Source organism: Oncorhynchus mykiss, chromosome 5, assembly GCF_057628025.1.
Source record: "Oncorhynchus mykiss isolate SJ-2025 chromosome 5, ASM5762802v1, whole genome shotgun sequence".
Taxonomy (NCBI): Eukaryota; Metazoa; Chordata; class Actinopteri; order Salmoniformes; family Salmonidae; genus Oncorhynchus; species Oncorhynchus mykiss.
In genome coordinates, this window is record NC_143026.1 from 93,709,898 (window position 1) to 93,728,916 (window position 19,019).

Here is a 19,019-nt window from a genome sequence, read left to right on the forward strand (position 1 = left end):
GTCCATACAGCCAGCTGGGTTCTCAGTACATCTCTCTCCAGGTATACTGTCCCTGTCCATACAGCCAGTTGGGTTCTCAGTACATCACACAGGAATAAAGAACTCTCCGGGAAGAAGAAAGGCAATGGTGTATGTATCATGATTAACTACTCATGCTGTGATTGTGATAACGTACAGAAACTTTTTCTCCTTTTGTTCACCCGAACTAGAATACCTCACAATCAAATGCCGACCGCATTACCTCCCGAGAGAATTATCTTCTGTTATAGTCACAGTCGTGTATATTCCCTCTCAAGCCGATACCACGACGGCCCTCAAGGAACAACACTGGACTTTTTCCAAACTGGAAACAACATATCCCGAGGCCGCATTTATTGTAGTTGGGTATTTTAACAAAGAAGATTTGAGGAAAATGCTACCAAAGTTCTATCAACACATTGACTGTAGTACTCGCTCAGGAAAAACACTAGATCACTGCTACTCACCTTTTCGACATGCCTTTTCAACACGCCTACAAGGCCCTCGAGATTAAGACTCCATTTTGCTCCTCCCTTCCTATAGGCAGAAACTCAAACAGGAAGTACCCATGCTAAGGTTTATTTAACGCTGGTCTGACCAATCGGAATCCATGCTTCAAGATTGTTTTGATTGTGCAGATTGGGGATATGTTCTGGCTAGCCTCTGAGAATAATATTGACGTTTACACGGACCCAGTGACTGATGTTGGGATGTTGTTCCCATGGTGACTATTAAAACCAACCCAAACCAGAAACCGTGGATAGATGGCAGCATTCGCGCAAAACTGAAAAAGCGAAATGCCGAATTTAATCATGACAAGGTGACTGGGAATGTGGATGAATACAAACAGTGTAGTTATTCCCTCCGTAAGGCAAGAAAACAGGCAAAACGTCAGTACAGAGACAAAGTGGAGTCGCAATTCAACAGCTCAGACACAAGACGTATGTGGCAGAGTCTACAGACAATCACTGATTACAAAGGGAAAACCAGCCACGTCGCGGACACCAATGTCTTGCTCTCAGACAAGCTAAACACCTTCTTTGCCGGTTTGAGGATACCACAGTGCCACCAACGCAGCAAGCTCCCAAGAACTGTGGGCTCTCGTTCTCCGTGGCTAATGTGAGTAAGACATTTAAGTATGTTAACCCTCACAAGGCTGTTGGCCCAGCCGCGTCCTCAGATTATGCACAGACCAGCTGGCTGGAGTGTTTACGGACATATTCAATCTCTCTCTATCCCAGTCTGCTGTCCCCACTTGCTTCAAGATGTCCACCATTGTTTCTGTACCCAAGAAAGCAAAGGTAACTGAACTAAATTACTATCGCCCCGTAGCACTCACTTCTGTCATCATCGTGCTTTGAGAGGCTAGTTAAGGATCATATCACCTCTACCTTACATGACACCCTAATCCCACTTCAGTTCGCTTATCGCACTGCACACTGCCCTATCCCGTCGGCGTACACATCACTGACAATCTGAAATGGTCCACCCACACAAACAGTGTGGTGAAGAAGGAGCAACAGCGCCTCTAAGACCCTCACAAACTTTTACAGATGCACCATCGAGAGGATCCTGTTGGGCTGTATCACTTCCTGGTACGGCAACTGCACCGCCCTCAACTGAAAGGCTCTCCCCAGGGTGGTACGCATCCCTGGGGGCACACTACCTGCCCTCCTGGATACCAACAGCACCCGATGTCACAGGAAGGCCAAAAAGATCATCAAGGACATCAAACACCCGAGCCACGGCCTGTTCACCCCGCTATCATTCAGAAGGCGAGGTCAGTACAGGTGCATCAAAGCTGGGACCCGAGAGACTGAAAAACAGCTTCTATCTCAAGGCCATCAGACTGTTAAATAGCCATCACTAGCCGGCTACCACCCGGTTATGCAACCCTGCACCTTAGAGGATGCTGCCCTGTATACATAGACATGGAATCACTGGTCACTTTAATAATGGAACACTAGTCACTTTAATAATGGAACACTGGTCACTTTAATAATGGAACACTGGTCACTTTAATAATGGAACACTGGTCACTTTAATAATGGAACACTAGTCACTTTAATAATGGAACACTGGTCACTTTAATAATGGAACACTGGTCACTTTAATAATGGAACACTGGTCACTTTAATAATGGAACACTGGTCACTTTAATAATGGAACACTGGCCACTCTAATAATGGAACACTGGTCACTTTAATAATGGAACACTGGTCACTTTAATAATGGAACACTGGCCACTCTAATAATGGAACACTGGTCACTTTAATAATGGAACACTGGTCACTTTAATAATGGAACACTGGCCACTCTAATAATGGAACACTGGCCACTCTAATAATGGAACACTGGCCACTCTAATAATGGAACACTGGTCACTTTAATAATGGAACACTGGTCACTTTAATAATGGGACACTGGTCCCTTTAATAATGTTTACATACTGCTTTACTCATCTCATATGTATATACTGTATTCTATTCTACTGCTTTACTCATCTCATATGTATATACTGTATTCTATTCTACTGCTTTACTCATATGTATATACTGTATTCTATTCTACTGCTTTACTCATCTCATATGTATATACTGTATTCTATTCTACTGCTTTACTCATCTCATATGTATATACTGTATTCTATTCTACTGCTTTACTCATCTCTTATGTATATACTGTATTCTATTCTACTGCTTTACTCATCTCTTATGTATATACTGTATTCTATTCTACTGCTTTACTCATCTCATATGTATATACTGTATTCTATTCTACTGCTTTACTCATCTCTTATGTATATACTGTATTCTATTCTACTGCTTTACTCATCTCTTATGTATATACTGTATTCTATTCTACTGCTTTACTCATCTCTTATGTATATACTGTATTCTGTTCTACTGTATTTACTCATCTCATATGTATATACTGTATTCTATTCTACTGCTTTACTCATCTCATATGTATATACTGTATTCTATTCTACTGCTTTACTCATCTCTTATGTATATACTGTATTCTATTCTACTGCTTTACTCATCTCTTATGTATATACTGTATTCTATTCTACTGCTTTACTCATCTCATATGTATATACTGTATTCTATTCTACTGCTTTACTCATCTCTTATGTATATACTGTATTCTATTCTACTGCTTTACTCATCTCTTATGTATATACTGTATTCTATTCTACTGCTTTACTCATCTCATATGTATATACTGTATTCTATTCTACTGCTTTACTCATCTCTTATGTATATACTGTATTCTATTCTACTGCTTTACTCATCTCTTATGTATATACTGTATTCTATTCTACTGCTTTACTCATCTCTTATGTATATACTGTATTCTGTTCTACTGTATTTACTCATCTCATATGTATATACTGTATTCTGTTCTACTGTATTTACTCATCTCATATGTATATACTGTATTCTATTCTACTGCTTTACTCATCTCTTATGTATATACTGTATTCTATCCTACTGCTTTACTCATCTCTTATGTATATACTGTATTCTATCCTACTGCTTTACTCTTATGTATATACTGTATTCTATTCTACTGCTTTACTCATCTCATATGTATATACTGTATTCTATTCTACTGCTTTACTCATCTCTTATGTATATACTGTATTCTATCCTACTGCTTTACTCATCTCTTATGTATATACTGTATTCTATCCTACTGCTTTACTCATCTCATATGTATATACTGTATTCTATTCTACTGCTTTACTCATCTCTTATGTATATACTGTATTCTATTCTACTGCTTTACTCATCTCTTATGTATATACTGTATTCTATTCTACTGCTTTACTCTTATGTATATACTGTATTCTATTCTACTGCTTTACTCATCTCATATGTATATACTGTATTCTATTCTACTGCTTTACTCATCTCTTATGTATATACTGTATTCTATCCTACTGCTTTACTCATCTCTTATGTATATACTGTATTCTATCCTACTGCTTTACTCATCTCATATGTATATACTGTATTCTATTCTACTGCTTTACTCATCTCTTATGTATATACTGTATTCTATTCTACTGCTTTACTCATCTCTTATGTATATACTGTATTCTATTCTACTGCTTTACTCTTATGTATATACTGTATTCTATTCTACTGCTTTACTCATCTCATATGTATATACTGTATTCTATTCTACTGCTTTACTCATCTCTTATGTATATACTGTATTCTATCCTACTGCTTTACTCATCTCTTATGTATATACTGTATTCTATCCTACTGCTTTACTCATCTCATATGTATATACTGTATTCTATCCTACTGCTTTACTCATCTCTTATGTATATACTGTATTCTATTCTACTGCTTTACTCATCTCTTATGTATATACTGTATTCTATTCTACTGTATTTACTCATCTCTTATGTATATACTGTATTCTATCCTACTGCTTTACTCATCTCATATGTATATACTGTATTCTATCCTACTGCTTTACTCATCTCTTATGTATATACTGTATTCTATTCTACTGCTTTACTCATCTCTTATGTATATACTGTATTCTATTCTACTGTATTTACTCATCTCATATGTATATACTGTATTATATTCACCTGTGTTCTAGTCAATGCCACTCCAAGATTGCTCATCCTAATATTTATATATTTCTTAATTCCATTCTTTTACTTTTTTGATTTAGTAAAGTCCAATGGGCCCTGGTCTAAAGTAGTGCACTATATAGGGAGTAGGGTTCCATAGGGCTCTGGTCTAAAGTAGTGCACTATATAGGGAGTAGGGTTCCATAGGGCCCTGGTCTAAAGTAGTGCACTATATAGGGAGTAGGGTTCCATAGGGCTCTGGTCTAAAGTAGTGCACTATATAGGGAGTAGGGTTCCATAGGGCCCTGGTCAAAAGTAGTGCACTATATAGGGAGTAGGGTTCCATAGGGCTCTGGTCAAAAGTAGTGCACTATATAGGGAGTAGGGTTCCATAGGGCTCTGGTCTAAAGTAGTGCACTATATAGGGAATAGTGTTCCATAGGGCTCTGGTCTAAAGTAGTGCACTATATAGGGAGTAGGGTTCCATAGGGCCCTGGTCAAAAGTAGTGCACTATATAGGGAGTAGGGTTCCATAGGGCTCTGGTCAAAAGTAGTCACTATATAGGGAGTAGGGTTCCATAGGGCTCTGGTCTAAAGTAGTGCACTATATAGGGAATAGTGTTCCATAGGGCTCTGGTCTAAAGTAGTGCACTATATAGGGAGTAGGGTTCCATAGGGCTCTGGTCTAAAGTAGTGCACTACGTAGGGAATAGGATTCCATTTGAGACTCATTTCTTAATCTCACACGGGCCTGTTTGGTTTAGCGTTCTCAAATGTTTGTTTGTTTATGTAGAGATCAGCGAGTGTTTACTTTACTGACTTTATTGTCCCCATGAGGTAATTTTGTTGCAGTGTCATGTACCCATTTATAGAGGTGTTTAAATACAGAACAAAATGACAATACAACTTTCATAACAGTTACATACTATGTATTCCTCTACAATCGCTATGTTCTGACCTCTGATAGATGTTGCAGAGGCCACTTTAATTATGTAATCATTATTAGTTTGTCCCAGCCCTGACTGAACGGAGGAACATGTAGGAACAGGATGGCAGCCTACCTGTGTGAGTGTAGTTTCAGTAGATACCGCTGTCAGACAAGTAGATTTCATCTCTATTCTACTTCTGTACCTACAGGTTTCACCTCTATTCTACTTCTGTACCTACAGGTTTAACGTCTATACTACTTCTGTACCTACAGGTTTCACCTCTATTCTACTTCTGTACCTACAGGTTTAACGTCTATACTACTTCTGTACCTACAGGTTTAACGTCTATACTACTTCTGTACCTACAGGTTTAACGTCTATTCTACTTCTGTACCTACAGGTTTAACGTCTATTCTACTTCTGTACCTACAGGTTTAACGTCTATTCTACTTCTGTACCTACAGGTTTCATCTCTATACTACTTCTGTACCTACAGGTTTAACGTCTATTCTACTTCTGTACCTACAGGTTTAACGTCTATTCTACTTCTGTACCTACAGGTTTAACGTCTATTCTACTTCTGTACCTACAGGTTTCACCTCTATACTACTTCTGTACCTACAGGTTTAACGTCTATTCTACTTCTGTACCTACAGGTTTCATCTCTATACTACTTCTGTACCTACAGGTTTCATCTCTATACTACTTCTGTACCTACAGGTTTAACGTCTATACTACTTCTGTACCTACAGGTTTAACGTCTATTCTACTTCTGTACCTACAGGTTTAACGTCTATTCTACTTCTGTACCTACAGGTTTAACGTCTATTCTACTTCTGTACCTACAGGTTTAACGTCTATACTACTTCTGTACCTACAGGTTTCATCTCTATTCTACTTCTGTACCTACAGGTTTAACGTCTATTCTACTTCTGTACCTACAGGTTTAACGTCTATTCTACTTCTGTACCTACAGGTTTAACGTCTATTCTACTTCTGTACCTACAGGTTTAACGTCTATTCTACTTCTGTACCTACAGGTTTAACGTCTATACTACTTCTGTACCTACAGGTTTAACGTCTATTCTACTTCTGTACCTACAGGTTTCATCTCTATTCTACTTCTGTACCTACAGGTTTAACGTCTATTCTACTTCTGTACCTACAGGTTTAACGTCTATACTACTTCTGTACCTACAGGTTTCACCTCTATACTACTTCTGTACCTACAGGTTTAACGTCTATTCTACTTCTGTACCTACAGGTTTCACCTCTATTCTACTTCTGTACCTACAGGTTTAACGTCTATTCTACTTCTGTACCTACAGGTTTAACGTCTATTCTACTTCTGTACCTACAGGTTTAACGTCTATACTACTTCTGTACCTGCAGGTTTCATCTCTATTCTACTTCTGTACCTGCAGGTTTAACGTCTATTCTACTTCTGTACCTACAGGTTTAACGTCTATACTACTTCTGTACCTACAGGTTTAACGTCTATTCTACTTCTGTACCTACAGGTTTAACGTCTATTCTACTTCTGTACCTACAGGTTTAACGTCTATTCTACTTCTGTACCTACAGGTTTCATCTCTATTCTACTTCTGTACCTACAGGTTTAACGTCTATACTACTTCTGTACCTACAGGTTTAACGTCTATTCTACTTCTGTACCTACAGGTTTAACGTCTATTCTACTTCTGTACCTACAGGTTTAACGTCTATTCTACTTCTGTACCTACAGGTTTAACGTCTATACTACTTCTGTACCTACAGGTTTAACGTCTATTCTACTTCTGTACCTACAGGTTTAACGTCTATTCTACTTCTGTACCTACAGGTTTAACGTCTATACTACTTCTGTACCTACAGGTTTAACGTCTATTCTACTTCTGTACCTACAGGTTTAACGTCTATTCTACTTCTGTACCTACAGGTTTAACGTCTATTCTACTTCTGTACCTACAGGTTTAACGTCTATTCTACTTCTGTACCTACAGGTTTAACGTCTATTCTACTTCTGTACCTACAGGTTTAACGTCTATACTACTTCTGTACCTACAGGTTTAACGTCTATTCTACTTCTGTACCTACAGGTTTAACGTCTATTCTACTTCTGTACCTACAGGTTTAACGTCTATTCTACTTCTGTACCTACAGGTTTAACGTCTATTCTACTTCTGTACCTACAGGTTTAACGTCTATTCTACTTCTGTACCTACAGGTTTAACGTCTATTCTACTTCTGTACCTACAGGTTTAACGTCTATTCTACTTCTGTACCTACAGGTTTAACGTCTATTCTACTTCTGTACCTACAGGTTTAACGTCTATACTGCTTCTGTACCTACAGGTTTCACCTCTATACTACTTCTGTACCTACAGGTTTCATCTCTATACTACTTCTGTACCTACAGGTTTAACGTCTATTCTACTTCTGTACCTACAGGTTTCACCTCTATACTACTTCTGTACCTACAGGTTTCACCTCTATACTACTTCTGTACCTACAGGTTTAACGTCTATTCTACTTCTGTACCTACAGGTTTAACGTCTATTCTACTTCTGTACCTACAGGTTTAACGTCTATTCTACTTCTGTACCTACAGGTTTAACGTCTATACTACTTCTGTACCTGCAGGTTTAACGTCTATACTGCTTCTGTACCTACAGGTTTCACCTCTATACTATTTCTGTACCTACAGGTTTACTGCAGGTAGACTACATCTTTCAAAGCTGATAGTCAGCATTACACATGCCCTGTATGTTCCATTAAACATGTGTCTGTCTGTCTGTCTGTCTGTCTGTCTGTCTGTCTGTCTGTCTGTCTGTCTGTCTGTCTGTCTGTCTGTCTGTCTGTCTGTCTGTCTGTCTGTCTGTCTGTCTGTCTGCCTGCCTGCCTGCCTGCCTGCCTGCCTGTCTGCCTGTCTGTCTGCCTGTCTGCCTGTCTGCCTGTCTGTCTGTCTGTCTGTCTGTCTGCCTGCCTGCCTGCCTGCCTGCCTGTCTGTCTCCTCTCCTCTCGTTTCCTCTTAAGAGGAAAGTAATCAGATTACATTACTGACTATGGGGGTAATCCAAAAGTGATGTTACTGTTATTTTTGGACAGGTTAACCAGCAGCTGTAACCGATTACATTCAGACAGTAACCTACCCAACCCTGTGTGTGTGTCTGTGCATGCTTGCGTAGGTGTGCATACGTGTGTATGTTCATAAGTGTGTGTGTGTGTGTGTGCGTGTTTTCCTCTCAGATATGGATGAGTGTCTGTCGGGGCCCTGTAAACACGGAGGAACATGTGAGGACCAGCCGGGTTCCTACTACTGCCACTGCCAACAAAGCTTCAGAGGACAAGACTGTGAGATAGGTACAACATTCACTCTGTCTAAGGGCCATATGTATCATGTATCCCTCCAGTGTTATCCCTCCAGCTGTATTGCAGTTGTATCCCTCCAGCTGTATTCCAGTTGTATCCCTCCAGTTGTATTCCAGTTGTATCCCTCCAGCTGTATTCCAGTTGTATCCCTCCAGCTGTATTCCAGTTGTATCCCTCCAGCTGTATTCCAGTTGTATCCCTCCAGCTGTATTCCAGTTGTATCCCTCCAGTTGTATTCCAGTTGTATCCCTCCAGCTGTATTCCAGTTGTATCCCTCCAGCTGTATTCCAGTTGTATCCCTCCAGCTGTATTCCAGTTGTATCCCTCCAGTTGTATTCCAGTTGTATCCCTCCAGCTGTATTCCAGTTGTATTCCTCCAGCTGTATTCCAGTTGTATCCCTCCAGCTGTATTCCAGTTGTATCCCTCCAGTTGTATTCCAGTTGTATCCCTCCAGCTGTATTCCAGTTGTATCCCTCCAGCTGTATTCCAGTTGTATCCCTCCAGTTGTATTCCAGTTGTATCCCTCCAGCTGTATTCCAGTTGTATCCCTCCAGCTGTATTCCAGTTGTATCCCTCCAGTTGTATTCCAGTTGTATCCCTCCAGCTGTATTCCAGTTGTATCCCTCCAGCTGTATTCCAGTTGTATCCCTCCAGTTGTATTCCAGATGTATCCCTCCAGCTGTATTCCAGTTGTATCCCTCCAGTTGTATTCCAGTTGTATCCCTCCAGTTGTATTCCAGTTGTATCCCTCCAGCTGTATTCCATATGTATCCCTCCAGCTGTATTCCAGTTGTATCCCTCCAGTTGTATTCCAGTTGTATCCCTCCAGTTGTATTCCAGTTGTATCCCTCCAGCTGTATTCCAGTTGTATCCCTCCAGCTGTATTCCAGTTGTATCCCTCCAGCTGTTTTCCAGTTGTATCCCTCCAGCTGTATTCCAGTTGTATCCCTTCAGCTGTATTCCAGTTGTATCCCTCCAGCTGTATTCCAGTTGTATCCCTAAAGCTGTATTCCAGTTGTATCCCTCCAGCTGTATTCCAGTTGTATCCCTCCAGCTGTATTCCAGTTGTATCCCTCCAGCTGTATTCCAGTTGTATCCCTCCAGCTGTATTCCAGTTGTATCCCTTCAGCTGTTTTCCAGTTGTATCCTTCCAGTTGTATACCACTTGTATCCTTCCAGTTGTATCCCTCCAGCTGTATTCCAGTTGTAGGCCTCCAGCTGTATTCCAGTTGTATCCCTCCAGTTGTATCCCTCCAGCTGTATTCCAGTTGTATCCCTTCAGCTGTATTCCAGTTGTATCCCTCCAGCTGTATTCCAGTTGTATCCCTCCAGCTGTATTCCAGTTGTATCCCTTCAGCTGTTTTCCAGTTGTATCCTTCCAGTTGTATACCAGTTGTATCCTTCCAGTTGTATCCCTCCAGCTGTATTCCAGTTGTAGCCCTCCAGCTGTATTCCAGTTGTATCCCTCCAGTTGTATCCCTCCAGCTGCATTCCAGTTGTATCCATTCAGCTGTATTCCAGTTGTATCCCTCCAGCTGTATTCCAGTTGTATCCCTCCAGCTGTATTCCAGATGTATCCCTCCAGCTGTATTTCAGTTGTATCCCTCCAGCTGTATTCCAATTGTATCCCTCCAGCTGTATTCCAGTTGTATCCCTCCAGCTGTTTTCCAGTTGTATCCCTCCAGCTGTATTCCAGTTGTATCCCTCCAGTTGTATTCCAGTTGTATCCCTCCAGTTGTATCCCTCCAGCTGTTTTCCAGTTGTATCCCTCCAGCTGTATTCCAGTTGTATCCCTCCAGTTGTATCACTCCAGCTGTATTCCAGGTGTATCCCTCCAGCTGTATTCCAGATGTATCCCTCCAGCTGTATTTCAGTTGTATCCCTCCAGTTGTATTCCAGTTGTATCCCTCCAGCTGTTTTCCAGTTGTATCCCTCCAGCTGTTTTCCAGTTGTATCCCTCCAGCTGTATTCCAGTTGTATCCCTCCAGCTGTATTCCAGTTGTATCCCTCCAGCTTATTTCCAGTTGTATCCCTCCAGCTGTATTCCAGTTGTATCCCTCCAGCTGTATTCCAGTTGTATCCCTCCAGCTGTATTCCAGTTGTATCCCTCCAGTTGTATTCCAGTTGTATCCCTCCAGCTGTATTCCAGTTGTATCCCTCCAGCTGTATTCCAGATGTATCCTTCCAGCTCTATTTCAGTTGTATCCCTCCAGTTGTATTCCAGTTGTATCCCTCCAGCTGTATTCCAGTTGTATCCCTCCAGCTGTATTCCAGTTGTATCCCTCCAGCTGTATTCCAGTTGTATCCCTCCAGCTGTATTCCAGTTGTATCCCTCCAGCTGTATTCCAGTTGTATCCCTCCAGCTGTATTCCAGTTGTATCCCTCCAGCTGTTTTCCAGTTGTATCCCTCCAGTTGTATTCCAGTTTTATCCCTCGAGTTGTATCCCTCCAGTTGTGTTCCTCCAGTTGTATCCCTCCAGTTGTATTCCAGTTGTATCCCTCCAGTTGTATTCCAGTTGTATCCCTCCAGCTGTATCCCTCCAGTTGTATCCCTCCAGCTGTATCCCAGTTGTATCCCTCCAGCTGTATTCCAGTTGTACCCCTCCAGTTGTATTCCAGTTGTACCCCTCCAGCTGTATTCCAGTTGTATTCTTCCTGTCTCTGAGTGTGTTGTGTCTCCAGAGCAGGACAGATGTGAGTCCAGCCCCTGTTTGAACGGCGGTGTGTGTCGGGGCTCCAGGAACAACTACCTGTGTGTGTGTAAAGAAGGGTTCTTGGGGGACCGCTGCCAGTCATGTGAGTAGAGCTATACCGGTCGAGTCTGAAATGGCACCCTATTCCCTCTATGGTGCACTACTTTTGACCAGGGCCCTATGTAGGGAATAGGGTGCCATTCAGTGGAGGCTGCTGAGGGGAGGACGGCTCATAATAATGGCTGGGACGGAGTGAATGGAACGGCCTCAAACACATGGAAACCATGGAAACCACGTGTTCCATGTATTTCATACCATTCCACCTATTCTGCTCCAGCCATTACCACGAGCTCATCCTCCCCAATTATGGTGCCACCAACCTCCCGTGGTGCCATTTTGGATGCAGTCTCTTCTACTGTGGTGGTAACAGAATAGCACATCATGGTGACAGATGGTCTCTGACTCCCCCTAGTGGAGAATCCCTGTGTACTGCAGCCGTGTGGGAACAGAGGCCTCTGCCACAGCGACAGGAGAGGGAACTACAGCTGTACTTGCAAAGTGGGTCACACAGGCAAGGACTGTGAGAGAGGTGAGAGTCAATCACGTTCAGCTACCCCATCGACTATCAATTATCTTATTGGTGCATCATTCAAGAAACCCACAAATTCAAATAAATGTATCAATTAATCAATACCAAGTCTCTTCTTTGTGGTAGAAATAACCAATGGTATTTTTTACCACTGTTCCCAGACCTGTTGCCTCCCTCTGGTTTGCATGTACTACGGGTGGAGGAGGATGAGGTGGAGCTGCGCTGGGACCTGCCGGACCCCTCCTCTCAGAGCCTGGTCAGTTTAATTCATACATTATTTTTTTTAACCCATTGTGGTCAGAATACCTCTTTCACCAGAGGGGTATATTACAAAGCTAGATCAATGAGTTAGACAGATTACTTTGATAAACAATTCATTACACCATTGCTCATTTCATAGGTGCTTATCTTTAGCAACAACAACAACAACAAAAACGTCAGCTGGCTAACTCATTGATCCTTATTTGTAGTATAACCCTCAGAGGCACTGGTCATAAGTAGTGCACTATATAGGGAATAGGGCTCTGGTCTAAAGTAGTGCACTATATAGGGAATAGGGCTCTGGTCTAAAGTAGTGCACTATATAGGGAATAGGGCTCTGGTCAGAAGTAGTGCACTATATAGGGAATAGGGCTCTGGTCTAAAGTAGTGCACTATATAGGGAATAGGGCTCTGGTCTAAAGTAGTGCACTATATAGGGAATAGGGCTCTGGTCTATAGTAGTGCACTATATAGGGAATAGGGCTCTGGTCATAAGTAGTGCACTATATAGGGAATAGGGCTCTGGTCTAAAGTAGTGCACTATATAGGGAATAGGGCTCTGGTCTAAAGTAGTGCACTATATAGGGAATAGGGCTCTGGTCTAAAGTAGTGCACTATATAGGGAATAGGGCTCTGGTCTATAGTAATGCACTATATAGGGAATAGGGCTCTGGTCTAAAGTAGTGCACTATATAGGGAATAGGGCTCTGGTCTAAAGTAGTGCACTATATAGGGAATAGGGCTCTGGTCTAAAGTAGTGCACTATATAGGGAATAGGGCTCTGGTCTAAAGTAGTGCACTATATAGGGAATAGGGCTCTGGTCTAAAGTAGTGCACTATATAGGGAATAGGGTGCCATCAAGGAAGCACCCTGAAACCTTGAACACTTGTTCATAGGGGTTGCACCTCCGTCACTCCGTCGCGTCATTGCCATAGTTACCGCATCACCATGCTACAGATGCCCCGTCACTCCGTCGTGTCGTTGCCATAGTTACCGCATCACCATGCTACAGATGCCCCGTCACTTCGTTGCGTCGTTGCCATAGTTACCGCATCACCATGCTACAGATGCCGCAGCATATTGCCGTCTTTCTGAAATGGGGGCTAATGACTGTTTCATCGCAATTAGACTATAGTGGCCTGGAAATATCATGATATTGTTAATAAAGTAGACAAATTAGTAGAAAATAACGTTGTTATCATTATGTTGTCGTCAAGTTTTTCTTTAGAGCGATGGCAATGTTGTCGTGAGCTACCAACGTTTTTTCAGAAATAGCTAGCAATGCTAACGTTAGCGAGCTAAAATGTCGGTGCTCTCCCCTCAATCTTAGATAGTGGGGACAGAGGCCTCTACTGCCTCGAAAGCCAACCTGGCGATATTTGAAACCTGTTAATCGTGTTTTCAAGCCACAGTAATGCACTTCAGACTAAATGTTCATTAGCACATATTGAGACTGCATTGTGTAGAAATCTCTGCTGGGCTTCAGTCCTAAAACGAAACATGCAACCCACGGATAGGTCAGTGGCTTCGCTGTGACCTACGCCCCTCTGGGTCTCCCGGGCCGTGGCAGTGGAACCAGGAAGACTGACTTCCTGGACAAGAAGCAGTCCACCTATCAGCTGCAGGGCCTGGTGCCTGGCCTGCTATACAACATCTCTACGTTCTCAGTGAAACGAAACACCAACAGCAACGATATCAGCCAGCCAGCCATCGCTCTCATACGCACCAGTGAGTGGACTGTGAATGCTTCAGTACAGTGACGATCTCACTGTTTTATGTATAGTGTAGTTTAGAGTGTGTGTGTGTGTGTGTGTGTGTGTGTGTGTGTGTGTGTGTGTGTGTGTGTGTGTGTGTGTGTGTGTGTATGTGTGTGTGTGTGTGTGTGTGTGTGTGTGTGTGTGTGTGTGTGTGTGTGTATACTGACCTGTGTATCTCTCTCTGTGTGTGGGTGTGTGTGTGTGTGTATACTGACCTGTGTATCTCTCTGTGTGTGTGTGTGTGTGTGTGTGTGTGTGTGTGTGTGTGTGTGTGTGTGTGTGTGTATACTGACCTGTGTATCTCTCTCTGTGTGTCAGGGCCACGGCGGGTGGACCAGCTGCAGGTAGTCAACGTATCGTCCTCCCAGGTATGGCTGAGGTGGCTGGTTCAGGCTGCTCATCATGCTACCGTCAGCCAGGTGCGCCTTTCCCTGGTCTCCTGGGACGGTAGTGGAGTCGCCACCGCTCTGCTCAACACCAGCACAATGGAATATGCCTTCAGGTTCTGCTCCATTCAACATTATTGTCACTAGTTTGGCAGTAGATTTGAGTGATTCTCAAAGTACTTAGTCTATCCACAGGGGTACTTGGAAAGACTCGTGAGATCATAGGCCTACTGGTCTAATGCCCATGAAGAGGTAGTTTGGGCAGAGCATGATGTATTTGGTGGTAGTGACCAAGCAAAAAGTTGAAAAACCACTGACTTACAGCCTGCAATACTGATTATGTCCACTGGGTGCCACTGTATCACTATCACTTAATATTACTTTCTATGGCATTGGTTCTCAACCTTTTTCCGTTACTGTACAATCAATTGAATTTTGCTCTGCCCGGAGTAAACCCTGAAGTAACCCCTCATGTGCATTTTACCAGTAAACCTATGGTCTCATGAGTCTTCTCCAGTACCCCCTATGGGTAGGCCCAATACCCTCAGGATACCCCTTGTTGGGAACCGCTGTTCTAGGCCACTGTCTGCACTGCAATACACATTTCATCCAGTAGACGGCGTTGTGAAGCCAACGCTGATAAACATCCATAGATCAGAGCAGAATATTATTTTTTTTGTCATGTTGCATGACTGGGATTTCTGTCTGTGTGTTTCTGTGTGTCTCCCCTTCAGCTCTCTGCTCCCTGGTCAGATGTACACGTTGGACGTTCTAACTCAGAGTGGTATCAGACCAGACGAGTCGCCCTCCACCAGTCACTCTGCTGGACCGCTGCAAGTCTGGACCAGTATGTCATCACATGTCTCATACATTAATCAATCAATCCAAACATGTATTTTATAAAGCCCTTTTTTTACAATCAACAATTTTCAGATAACCAGCCATAAGCAATGCAGAAGCAGTAACTCAATGAACCTCAGGAATTCGCTATGCATTCGTTAAGCATCTGGAAACTTCCCCATCCTAACATAGATAGTCTTGTCCACCGCGCAGAGAGATTCATTAACCTGAGACAAGACACTTAAAGATGGCCACTCCAATTAGAAAATGTGATCAGGATCAACTGTCACGATCAGGATCAACTGTCAGGATCAGGATCAACTGTCAGGATCAGGATCAACTGTCACGTCGTGCCATTGTATTGAACGTTCTCGGGCCGCCTTCTATCGCCAGCGCCGTAGTAGGTGCCCTAAAGGGGTGATAAAGCCCAGTCATTCTGGACTGAGGCGAACTACTGTTTAGTCTACATTACACTATAGTGCCTGGAAATACAATAACATACAAAACTAGTCAAATATTTAGTAGGATACAACTTTGCAAGTATTATCATATCGTCAAATTTACTAATCATTTGCCTTCCTTTTGTACGTCATTGTATTTCCAAGCCACTGTAATGCTCTTTGAATTAAATCTTCATCAGCGCTCATTGAAAATGCATTGAGTAGAATACTCAGTAGGGCATCAGTCCGAAATGAAAGTTCAAAACAATATTGTGACTGAACATGCAACCTACCAATAGAATCGCGAGAATCGCAATCCGTATTATATCGGCACCTACGGATGGTGATAATATCATATACAGTGAGGTCCCTGGCAGTAACCCGACCCTGAGGAATTCACTACGCATTTGTTAATAAAGCCTCTTAAGGATCGGACCCTTTTTACCAATTTTCGCCTAAAATAACAAACTCAAATCTAACAGCCTGTAGCTCAGGACCTGAAGTAAGGATATGCATATTCTTGATACCATTTGAAAGGAAACACTTTGAAGTTTGTGGAAATGGGAAGGGAATGTAGAAGAATATAACACATTAGATCTGGTAGAAGAAAAATACAACCTCATGCTAATCGCATTAGCCTACATTAGCTCAAACGTCCCGCAGGGGCCCCACCGATCCTGAAGATGTTTTTAAAAAGGCAATGAAAATGTCTAAATAAAATTAAACAAAACACTTTTGGCTATTTAAAGAACTGGTTGTAGATTATTAAATAATAATAATGAATAAACAATTTATAATAAATATACTAAAAATAAATAAAGAAAAGGTAGAAAATTGCATCAAACTTGAATAGCGATTTGGCCGCATCAACGTTCTCCTCATCTTTGTCCACTACAATATTAAAACTTGTCCTTCGTGGACGTTCCCCTTGTCGTCTTCCTTTCACTGTCCTCTTTCTCCTCTAACTTTCCTTTTTACTTCTATGAATAAGGCCAAGACTTCTCTATCTCTCTCTCTCCAGTTGGTAAATCCATTTTAATTGCACATAACCGAGACCTGTGGCAACTCTGTCAGACCCGTTCCAGATCCGAGACAAAAGTCTGAATTTTGGACCCACATTTAAGAATAGAGGTCCAACAGACCTCAAAAGTCACAACTGTTTCTATCAGCATACAGACAGACTGTCCTCTCTGTGCCCCCCCCCCCCCCTCCCTCCCTCTAGGACCCCTCCCCCCTCAGAACCTGTCTCTGTCCCATGTGACTTCCAACTCCGCCCTGGTGACGTGGGATCCCCATCCCAGGAACCTGCCAGACGGCTTCGTGGTCAATGTGACGCGAGGCCTGAGCACCCGCAGTCGCTTCCTACCCAATGGGAAGCTGCGAACATATACCCTAAGAGAGCTTTCCCCAGGACAACACTACCACCTAGTCCTCATGGCTGTTAGGAACACAGGACAGGAACAGATTCACAGTGTACCACAACACCTGGCCTTCACCACATGTGAGTGCTCTGCTTCCAGACTGTTCTATAGGCTACAGCTCTAACGTACACTAACTCTTGAGATTTCACATTGTAATGCTCCGGGGACTTCTGCTTGGAGCCCAGAATGAGACTTCTACCATTCTAGGACTATCGTTTTGTCTGTTTCAGTCTGAAAAGCTTTCCTTTAAACACTTCCTATGCAACTAACTTTAACTGTACCTGGACCAGTACCGATGGACGAGCGACGGGGAGGGAGGACGAGGGAGAGACCGTCTGTCGGGGGAACCCCTGTGGGTCATACTCTAGCCCCGTCTGAACCTCACGACCTGGGGGTGGCTGGAGACAGAGAGCACTCTGAAGAGATGCCCAGGTAAGAGGAGGGAGGGAGGGAGGGAGGGAGGGAGGGAGGGAGGGAGGATGAGTGAGTGAGTGAGTGAGTGAGTGAGTGAGTGAGTGAGTGAGTGAGTGAGTGAGTGAGTGAGTGAACTCTGAAGAGATGCCCAGGTGAGTGAGAGAGAGAGAGATTGGCTGTAGGAGGTTAAGTTATCAAGGCTATGAGACACTAGAGCGCAGTGTTGCGCACGTATTGTAGAAATTGTTCTTCCACTGCTAAGTTGTAAACTGACTATTTAATGCTAACTAGACAAGGTTGGTTCTCTCAGGCTCTATCTGTCTTGTCTCTCTAAAAGCTTCGGCCATCGTTTGTTCTCTTCCAGATACACAGAACTGATTGATGGAAGGGGGAGGATAACAGCTAAGTTCACGAGCCTGCCCAGAAAGGTCATCAGACACCGCACCAGTAAGCAGTATCATAACCCCCATATATCATAATGCAAAACAGCCTCTTTAACAGTGATGATGGTATGAACTGACACAAGTAAGAACTTTGTGAAGTGTCAATATATCTCGCTCAATACCTCCTTAGAAACAGTTCATCCTTTTTTTTGTTTTGCCTTGCAGAGCCTGAGCTTCCTATTCAGTTCCAGAAGATGGAGGAGACAACTAATCAAATCGGCCTTGCACTAGAGAGGAAGGAGGAAGAGGAGGGGCCTGGTAGGTTCTCTACAGCAGGACAGAGAATCAATCAGAAATTGTCTGTAGGGTACTGGTCAAATGTAGTGGACAATAAAGAGCATAGGGTGTCATTTGGGACGTATGCAGCCTTGGCGAAACCCGAGCTGCTGGTTTTCTCTGCTTGGGGTCCTGACAACAGTATGCTGTGTTTCAGAGTCGTCCCGGGACTGCCAGAGCCTGCCCTGCCTGAACGGGGGTACGTGTGAGAAGGGGAGCGACTCATACATCTGCAATTGCGCAGCTGGGTTCAAGGGCAGGCAGTGTGAGCTGTGTAAGTTTATGTCTTTCTCCCTCCCCTCCCCACCACTCTCTCTTCAATGCATTTCCTCCCCCAAACACCCTCAGTCAGACTCATTCCTTTCCTAAAACCATCAATCACCAGGGAGGAGTGCCAAATACCTCCCTCTCTCTCCCTTCCTCTCTGCCCCCCCCCTTCCTCCTTATTTCTCTCCTCTCAGACAAAAACCCTTTCTTTCTGTCCTCACTCTCTCCCTCCCTATCTCTCTGTCCTGTCTCTCCCTACCACCCTCCCTATCTCTCTGTTCTCTCCCCCCCTCCTTATCTCTCTCTATCTC

The 19,019-nt window shown here is 43.0% G+C and overlaps 1 protein-coding gene and 1 long non-coding RNA gene across 3 annotated transcripts in view; one reads left to right on the forward strand and one right to left on the reverse strand.

Moving 5' to 3' along the window:
- LOC149983633 (uncharacterized) overlaps positions 1 to 19,019 on the reverse strand; it is a 452,711-nt gene that overhangs the window by 373,367 nt on the left and 60,325 nt on the right. The window lies entirely within an intron of this gene.
- sned1 (sushi, nidogen and EGF-like domains 1) overlaps positions 1 to 19,019 on the forward strand; it is a 130,232-nt gene that overhangs the window by 97,538 nt on the left and 13,675 nt on the right. The window contains exons 18-29 of one of the 2 annotated variants that reach the window (XM_036978927.2): positions 8,797 to 8,910; positions 11,603 to 11,716; positions 12,086 to 12,202; positions 12,364 to 12,458; positions 13,982 to 14,192; positions 14,540 to 14,723; positions 15,342 to 15,454; positions 17,110 to 17,388; positions 17,599 to 17,740; positions 18,087 to 18,169; positions 18,331 to 18,423; positions 18,599 to 18,715. In XM_036978927.2, coding sequence (XP_036834822.2) covers positions 8,797 to 8,910; positions 11,603 to 11,716; positions 12,086 to 12,202; positions 12,364 to 12,458; positions 13,982 to 14,192; positions 14,540 to 14,723; positions 15,342 to 15,454; positions 17,110 to 17,388; positions 17,599 to 17,740; positions 18,087 to 18,169; positions 18,331 to 18,423; positions 18,599 to 18,715 — 1,662 coding nt within the window. Of the gene's footprint in view, positions 1 to 8,796; positions 8,911 to 11,602; positions 11,717 to 12,085; positions 12,203 to 12,363; positions 12,459 to 13,981; positions 14,193 to 14,539; positions 14,724 to 15,341; positions 15,455 to 17,109; positions 17,389 to 17,598; positions 17,741 to 18,086; positions 18,170 to 18,330; positions 18,424 to 18,598; positions 18,716 to 19,019 lie in introns of those variants that run through there. The other variant, XR_016496374.1, reaches the window with a different exon arrangement.